Genomic DNA, 9,504 nt, shown 5'->3' on the forward strand with positions numbered 1-9,504 from the left:
GTATTATTACCCATTTTAAAATATAAATATAAATCCTTAATTTCCTTAATGTTTATGTAGTGTTGTATATTTAAAGTATTAATATTTTACACAAGACACATGTTTTAGTTTTGGTTTATTGACATTTAGAGATATAACATTTTTATAGTGTTCATCAACCACTCCACAATATTTATAAATCAGGCAACAGACAAAATAAAACAAAGCTCTTTGGGCAAAGTGTGAAAGATTCTTCAATAGAAGACATAAAAAGGAGGCCCTAGCCTTCATTAGAAAATGTAAGGAAGTCGATAAAATACAGTTTCATTGAGATTAAATGCCAGAAACAGCAATTTCTACAACACAAAATGATAACTTCAGAATGCCCCATGGAAATAACCTATGAATGTTTCTCTATTTCCGTTGTGCTATACAGTTTAACAGTAACAAAATGAAATTGCTGTATTAATTTTAAAAGGTATTGTGAAAGGTACAGATCGTTTATTCCACTGAAGGCAGACCCAGAGAATTGATGAGGTCATACAAGCTATTGTGGGAAATTTGCAAGCTAACGTTATCATTCCGAAGAGATGATGCTCCCTCCATTTGAGCTCTTTCATGAAGTTCACGGCAAATCAGAGGGACAACCTGCAGAGACCAGAAATATACATTGTATGATTTAAGATGATTAAAAAGCAAAATCAAAATATGCCTTTGTGTGGAATATGTACTTTGACAGTAATAAGTTTTTTCTCCAGTGGTTTTCCATCATGAAGCTTCTCCCCAAAGCACAGGTAGATGGTGTAATCTGGAGACCCTCCTCTGTTTTCTTTAAAATCCAGTAGATCTAGGGGGTGAAAGGGGTAGGGGTTGTGGGGTAATTAAATTAGAATTTCTGTAATACAACTGAGGATGTTCTGGTCTGTTTTTAACTTGACATGAAATGACAGACATATTCGTAAAACTCCGTTATAACAGTGCAAAAAAAAAAATCCATAATTTTGAAAAATTACAATTAACCACTTGTATCAAGTAGTCCAGGAGGATTTAAAAGCATAAATCCAGTGTTTTATTTGCCTTACCCACACCATTAGACAGAAATGCTAGATGTGTTTTACATGGTTTCCGCTTGCTTAAATTAAATGCTAATGGGATCAAAATTAAAAACAATATTAACTGTAAAAAGGTTTAAGGCAGTTCTGATGACCTCGTATATTATAATAATAAATAAATGATTCTTTATTTTTTCAGTTGGTAACAGCGCTGCAAATTTTTGCTTAAGAAGTTGATAATATTACGTTAACTGAATATTAAATAAACATATACCTCTTATGTACTTGTCAAAACTAAGCAGTTGTTCCTTGTAGTTCTGTTGCAGTTTCCTAGGCTCTGGTTTCTGGATCTCACAAGGGTCACTGGTGCTGACAAAGACTTTACACTTGTCCTGACGAAAGCCATAGATGCCGTACTGGTTTACTTCCAACTGGAGACCTCTCTGAATACTGTCTAAAATGCGTTTAGTGTACTGTATCTGTTTGACATCAATCAGACACTCTGTGGTCGGGAAGCGTATTTGCTCCCCTCTCAGCTCAGATGGATCACATTGATAGAAAAAGTGAATTAATGATGAGCACAGACGTGTTTTCAAAACTTCTGTTCTTCTGTAATTGATTGAGATCTCTAGGTCACAGAGGTTCCACTGGTCCACTAAAAGTAAAAATATATATCACAATTTAGAGATGCAGTATTTGGAATGTTTTGGTATGGACAACATCATTATCTTGTATACAACCAACATTTTGTTGATTTAGTGGCAAATTCCTATAACTGTATACAATTATAATTAAACATTTTTACCACACTCAAAGTAAGGTTTAGGACTGGGTTTTATTTTGTGTCCCCTTTTTCCATGCAAATTCATATAAAATGGTATACATTTTCATGAAGGTTTTATTAGGTTTTGAGATCTGCAACAGTGTTTACCTGTAGTGTGTGATTGCTGGACTGAAGCAGGTATATTATTCTGCATGCATGGACCGTCTGAATAGGTGGTCTCAAAGTAGTTGCTTGAAGTGGTTTGAATGTTTGGTTGGGAATAGGTCTTCAGTGACTGGGAAACTGCATGTGAATATAAAGGGTATTTTGAAAATGTAACAAAGCAAGAGCCACTTTTAAACCTAACCTCTGTGAGTCAGTGTATTAGTAAAATATGATCAGTGACAAGCAGAATCTATGTAATTTCATATGCTATAAATATATTAAAGGTAGTGTTAGTTAATGTTCTTACCTGCATGCAGATTAAGATCCATTGTTTCCACCAAGTTGAGCAATTCCAGCTGTAAAGAAAAAAAATCCATTGAAAATATCAATAGCATTTAAAATGTCTTAAAATGCATCTAAAATGTAATTTGGTTATCGTAGCAAAGAGGAATTTCCATCAGGGATTACTCCATTCTTCAGTGTCGCATGACACCAATTTAGTGCTTTATTGTAAACAAATTATTAATGGTACTGAATAATTAGAAATGGTTGTTATTATCAGTGTTGAAAATTTATATAAAAAATGCAATATGCTAAATTATTGAACATTTGACTGGTAGTGCAATTAATTATTTGACCTGATTTGGACTTTCATGTCATTCAAATATTTGTATTAAATAGTCTATTATTTAAACTTTTTATTTTTGTTTTTCATCTCTACAATCATAAATCTGGACCTAACCTCCATGTCTTGAGACATGTGATTTGATGCATTGTAGACCTCAGCAATGAATGGTAGCTGACGTTGAACTGCCTCTGCACTCTGGATCGCACTCTGGATCTCTTGATGATCTGAAGGATAATATTGGTCAGGGCTTTATAATGTACCAATTTTTAATTTTCAAACATATTTTTTTGCAGTTAACTTACTTTGAGGACGAATGATGCGATATATTTTGTGTTGGTCATCTGGATCTTTGGAGTGATCCTCTAACATCTCAAAGTTTTTGAGACTGTGAAGTGCACATCGGAAGTTTGTCTTCCATTTTGCTTTGTCGTTAGGATACTCGTTGATCTTGCCGCTGACTATAGCCCATTCCTGTAACAGACCAAAAATTCAACATAAAGCCTTACAAATATTTCACATTAGTATGTAAATAATTTAAATAATTTTTCAATTTTTAGTGTGAGAAATCAAAAATATGTTGGGGCATTTCCTTAATGGTTAGGGAATAGCACCAGTTTTTTTAATTTTTTTTTATCCCACCCCCTATGAAGATGTTCATAGTCGAGCTAGCTATGCTTGTTGAATGACTGCAGAAGTGGATTGTTATAAAAGGTGATTGTCATGCATAGAGGAAGTTACCTTGAATATTTTAACATCCGCGTCACCAAGGTCTCTTCGAGCATTGTGTTTCCAAGGGATCCGAAATATGTCATGGCCTATCATGCTCAAACCTTCGTACTGCCCACTTTCCACCTGCTCTATGAGCCACGGTCCAAACTGAGGTTTGGCATTTGTGCTGCATAGAAATAAATCCAGTCAGGTAACATCATATCTTACACAAGTGTTAGCTGTATGCAATAAAAGTATGTTTATTTAAATTGTACATCACGCGATTTCTAATGTGTGCTATTTAATTTTTATGAAATACTAGTACTGGGATGGTTCAGCAAAAGCTGGCAATTCATCTCATCTACTCACCTGTATGTAGTTTAAAACATATTTTTTAATTTCTTTGTACGTTCGATATATTGTGAGGAATATTGGTACATCAACTTTATTGGAACTGTTTTAAATTCTGTAAATAAATCTAAATACCATTCAGACAAAATATTCATGGCTGTTGTATCCTAATGGTTTGTGTAAACCGTTGAAAAAAATCGCTTTGTGACTAACGATTCAAATGTTGTAAATATGCAGTATATTAGCGACACTAATATACGCCACACTAATTATTGCTTGTTAATCGCTCGATTATAAAGGCTCTCTCTCTCTCTCTCTCTCTCTCTCTCTCTCTCTCTCTCTCTCATATATATATATATATATATATATATATATATATATATATATATATATATATATTGGCATTTGAAACTGACGTGAGTATACACACACACACACACATTTATCCTGTACTCGCGTCAGTTTCAAAAGCTTTTGTTTACTTCCAGCACCTTGCGCAAGCCAAAACGCTTCTTCGTGTAATAGGTCTTAATAGCATAGCCGATTATTTCGTCATCTTACCTCTGCATCGCTGCGATAATGTTGACCCTGAAGTTCCGCTACTACCACGTACTTTCCAGTCCTTGAATGTTTCTCTTCTTTTTATATACACTGTAAAGCGTGACGCAACCACATAGGAGGAGTCTCATTAATAATAGTAAAGTTCAACGAATCGAAAGCTAGCCGCTGTCGAAACTAAAAGTAAGTTGCAATATTTCTTTTACTCGTTGCATCATCATCATATCCAGTTTGAGGTGAGGGTTGCTGATCAGTATTTTTCTTGTTCGTTATACTGAGTTTTTAACCACTTTTACTTATTTTCATAATAAATGAATTTGTTCTCAATAGAGAAGATTATTTCGCTGAATTTTTAAAATAACAAAACATTTATTTTTACATTTTTATCAAAGTGTACATAATAGAGTTGCTAAAGATCCAGAGTGCATAGAGATGTAACCAGGTGATGGTTGAGAGGGGGCTAAATATTTATAAAAATGATGCACATCGGTGTTAAAAAGTAAAGGAAAACCCCTTTAAGAAACTCAATGTGACGCCATCCTGCATATGTGTACGCAATCGTGCGCGCTCCTGTGAAAAGGAGGAAGTAACTGCATTGTACAGAAGAAGCCGTTTACAACTTTTGTATTTGAGTGCACAGTGAGAAACAAGTAAAAAGTGAGTAAAACGTAGTTGGGTCATAATTACTATAAAGTGCTTTTGAGACAAAAAAAAAGTTTGAGATTTTTTATTTAACCACGTAACGTTAGTTGTATTAATTAGACCTTATAAAATGTGTATTTTCAGAAAGGTCATGTGTCCTTTTACTAACCCAACTTTATAGATTTTGGAAAAAGTCTATTTATATTAATAGAATAATGGACAAAACAATTATTTCCCAGTAAAATAAGCAATCGTTGCACTTTCTTTTCAAAATAAAAACTAAAATCCAAAATATTTTGTCAAACTTTAGAAATAATTTGTTTATTTTCATAGAAGCTGAACATGATGGTGGAAAACAAGATGACGGTGGACAAAGACTTTATTTGGTTAACTAAATATGGAGGAATATTTAAAAAAAAATGCAAAACATGCAAAACAAGAAATATTTGAGGGTTAATAAGAAAGGATTGTAAAGTTTTCACTAGCTACTGCAAACCCCAAAGCCACAAATTACGAATTAATAATATGTAAATGATTAGGAAAATAAACAGTTACTGTCCTTCAAATTAAATTGAATTTGCTAGTTAATGTAAATTTAAAAAAGCAATTCAAGTTAAACACCATAATAATACTGTTGTTTGTTTTTCAGAATACGGTAAATAATTAGATTACATGTCCAAATGAGCTCCATTATATGAACTTTAAAAGGATATCCTTTATATAGACTGAGCCTGATATTGCCAAATGGTTTGTATTGCTTTGCATCTACTGGTGTTGTATGTTTGTGTATAAGTGTTGCATAAAAACATTAACTAATTAACAATAACACATTAAATATAACAATGCATATGTCCACCCTGTCAAAAAAGGATTTGTGACAGGGTGCACAATTCAATTCATCTTTATTTGTATAGCACTTTTACAATGCAGATTTTGTCAAAGCAGCTTTACATAGAAGAATATAGAGAACTGAAACAGTGTCAGTTCAGTTTTCAGAGTTGCAGTTCAGCTCAGTTCAGTTCAGTGTGGTTTAATATTCACTGCTAAGAGTTCAAACACTGAAGAGCAAATCCATTGATGTGCAGCTCCACAAGTCCTGAACCATGCAAGCCATTGGCGACAGCGGCAAGGAAAAAACTTCACCAATTGCTGAAACATTTCAGTTTCAGTTATGAGGAAAAATAGGAAACAAGTGTAGATAGTTACTGTGTGCACAGCAGATATTTTAACCTCCTCTGAAGAAAGGCAAAATGGGCATGGGGATGCCAATGAGTACATGACAGGATGGACAGCATTTTCAAGGACAGGTGCAGAATGTATCTGGATGCAGCTTTTATGATGCAAGCTGAGATTGCAACCCTTAGCGATACAATGTCAGACACAATACACTCAATAGAGTGAGTGATGTCTCTGTGGTGGGTAGGGTTAGGGGTGGGGTTAAGTGAGCACATTAAAAAGCATTGGATGCAGCTCAGATTGCATTGCACCAGGTCTGCATATAGACCCCTCTCGGAACGGCTTCCACTGCATACAACGTGCTGAAAGGGTTGGCAGTTCATTCCGCTGTGGCGACCTCGGATTAATAAAGGGACTAAGCAGAAAAGAAAATGAATGAATGAAAGCAAAATAAAAGTTATCAAAATGATTTACCAAATAACTTGTTAAAGGCAATAAGAATATAAAATAATAATTTTTTATTAAATCTACCTTATAGACTTGCTGAAATTGTCTGAGCAGTGTGGGACATGGCAAAATCCCATCCATTCAATTAAAGAATATGGCAAAAAATGCCAAAAACATATTTTAAAACACTTATAATTCTACCTGCAAATGATACCTACCTACTATTTTAAAACATCAGAATTTCATTATTTCACAATATGTTCGTTTAGAACTGAATCAGTCTTTTGGGACATCAAAAACACGTTATAGTAGTGATAATGACCCAGTTCATGCTTGTCAGTTCTAATGTTTTTTGAGAATTAATACTGTTGTCTAACTGTTCATGCAATTCTAAGATGTTGTGTTTTCTTTTTAGAGTGCCGCTACTGTAACCTGCATTTATTTGCTCATTGCACACAAGACAAAATTTTGTATTACATGATATGTTTATTTTGAGTAGTATACAGTTTGTTGATAACTGAGCAGATATTCCAGTACTGCAATTGTATTTCTTTTTTTTTGTGTTTTGTTTGTTCAGGTTTTCAGCCCTTGCCAAAAAAAGAAGCAAAGACGGATTTTTGTTGTGTATTAATTTCCAGAGGCAACACAGATCTTGCCTCAAGTTGATGGGAACTTTAAACTGTAAAAAAAATCTTGCAAAAATTACCTTGCATATCACCTGTAAATCCTGCATTTTTGTGACAGGATGATAAAATCAAAAATGATGATGAAGTATTGAGAAGCCACAACATTCATGCAGAAGACTTCTAATAGTAGCTTAATGGATCAGGGCTCATGTAGTGAAGCGATTTGACTGATTTAGACCTACTTGTGAAATTAACTTCAATATATCCCTACACACTTTATCATTTTCTCTTTCTGCCATATGTGAATCTAGCTTAATCCTAGGGAAATGATAGCACTGGAATTACCAGTATTAATTCTAAAACTAGAATTACCACAGTGACTGTTTTCATATAAGACCTCATATTGGCATGTCATATTTACATTTAAAGCTTCTATTGATATATTAAAATTAAGCTTTCAATGTCTGTCTTCATATTTAATTTGGTCATCACCTGAACAATATGACATTTTTGGTAACAAAACTTTCCTTTTCACTAGCAAGGTAGAAAGCCTTTCATGATGCTGAAAATGCTGTTTTTCAAGTAAAGTTATGTTTTCATTAGCAGGATGTTTCTAGGCAAAAGAGGCTCGCATGACAGAGAAAAGTAGGATGGACCAATAGAGAGAGAGTGAGTTAGGACAATTCTATTGACTCCAATAAAACATTTCATTACCTTAGAATGATTAGCTCTATCTGACATTTTTGTCAAAATTTAGTTATATTGTTTATTAAATGACAACTTATTTACATTATGGGTTTTTTTTATTAGTTGTTTACATTTTAAGATTTTTTATTTAAAAAACAAATGTTACACACATACTGTTTGCTATATGAAATGCAAAAAACGTTGAAGCTCAATATCTCAAAATCATTCAGAGAATCATTCAAATCATGTTATTGCTGAAGAAGTTTCTAAAAATAAGACCATGTTTGAAGTGTGACAGTGTAAAAAGACACAGTGTATGTAAATGCTGTACTGTACTTATATCTCCAGGTTTATAGAGTAAACACACTCTGTATAGTACAGTAATGATTGATTTGCATAACCTTACCTGGACGTATTGGTGACGGAGTTCTTTGATGCGCTCACTGTTCCTTTCAAAAGCCTCAAGAGTCTTCTTTTAGAACACATGATCATGTGATTGGAAAAACCTCAACACATGAGTGTGGCACATGAGATTGGAATCAGATGTCATTATATATATATATATACACATACTGTAAATAAGCTGTTTCTCATTGGCAATGGAATAACATGCAGCTTTTTTATGCAATTTAGCTGTTCCTCAACAACAACAACAAAAATGCAACATCAGGTCACTGAAACCCTTTTATTTATTTTTTTTGAAAAATGTTGTTTCCAAAGTGCCAGGTTATGTGTTTTTTAAAAAATGGAGGAAAAAAGTTTTTGTGTACTTTTTGTGTACCGATGTACATGTGGACATGGCCTATAGATGCACTTAACTGAAAACTCATTATACAACTCCACAAACAGCCTCAGTAGCTTCATGAACTTATCTGTTGAAGTTGTTTTGAGTTGGAATGCCAAATGTTCTCTTCCTATGGTCCTTTGACAGTCTGATGCAGGTTTATGAGGTCACAAAGTTTGGTCCAACATTAAGTCAACTTTACTGGAACTTTTCAGAAAGGTCCAGGGCAGTTTTCGGAAAACCAAAGTCAGATCAGTTAGAAAAGATAAAGCACCCTGAGTCGTACCAGTCAGGAGCTCTTCTAGAAAGCCTCCATCATCCAGGTACAGCTTCTGGAGAAGTTGATGAACTCATAGAGCTGGGTGCACCTCTGAAAGGAAGTAATAGAATTAATCTATGCTGTTTTACAGACTTCCTAATGTGCATAAAGCACAGCTACTCTTAAAATAAAAACCTCATTAGCCATTTAGCAACAAAGCTATTGTCATTGGGCAGACAGAAGCCCTGCCCATGAAATGAATCCATATCTTTTGTGAAGTGTATTTTCTTAAGCAACTGCAATAAATCATATAATCTTGAATGTGTGGGAGGCTCTTAGCTTTAGGTCTCTTGAACATTTGACTATTTCAAAGACTAGAATTATGGAGGTATTTTAGTCGTTTTTGACAATTATTCATTTTGAAATGTGTTACCTTTGTTTAGATACAGCACATATACTTATAATACCATGACTTTTCCTAAATATGTGTAATTCTTACATTATTTACATTTATTTAAACTGCAAAACACAAAAGAGCTATGATATTTCTACCTTTAATTGAAAATACTCATGCAGGGCTTTTTTATATCCTCTTTGTAGGAGTGGGATCAGTGAGAGAAGTTAATTTTACTGTGTATAATCATATCAAAAATGTCTACTTTAAAGTAAAAATATCTGT

General features: G+C 33.8%; 2 protein-coding genes across 8 annotated transcripts in view; one reads left to right on the top strand and one right to left on the bottom strand.

The window, feature by feature from the left end:
* phrf1 (PHD and ring finger domains 1) overlaps positions 1-7,560 on the top strand; it is a 49,437-nt gene extending 41,877 nt beyond the window's left edge. For 4 of the 6 annotated variants that reach the window (XM_073943167.1, XM_073943170.1, XM_073943172.1 and 1 more), the window contains exon 19: positions 1,347-1,846. The gene's annotated coding sequence lies outside the window, so the exon portion shown is untranslated. Of the gene's footprint in view, positions 1-1,346; positions 1,847-7,046 lie in introns of those variants that run through there. The other 2 variants (XM_073943171.1, XM_073943168.1) reach the window with 2 other exon arrangements.
* On the bottom strand, positions 99-4,268 carry irf7 (interferon regulatory factor 7). Of its 2 annotated transcripts, NM_200677.2 has the most exon segments (9): positions 99-627; positions 711-826; positions 1,306-1,686; positions 1,963-2,097; positions 2,267-2,315; positions 2,702-2,811; positions 2,890-3,058; positions 3,326-3,482; positions 4,208-4,268. In NM_200677.2, coding segments are annotated over 9 exon segments (1,272 nt in total). In that variant the 5' UTR covers positions 4,216-4,268; the 3' UTR covers positions 99-480.
* Positions 7,561-9,504: the final 1,944 nt, after the last annotated feature.

The sequence above is a fragment of the Danio rerio genome, chromosome 25 (genome assembly GCF_049306965.1).
Source record: "Danio rerio strain Tuebingen ecotype United States chromosome 25, GRCz12tu, whole genome shotgun sequence".
In the NCBI taxonomy this organism is placed as follows: domain Eukaryota; kingdom Metazoa; phylum Chordata; class Actinopteri; order Cypriniformes; family Danionidae; genus Danio; species Danio rerio.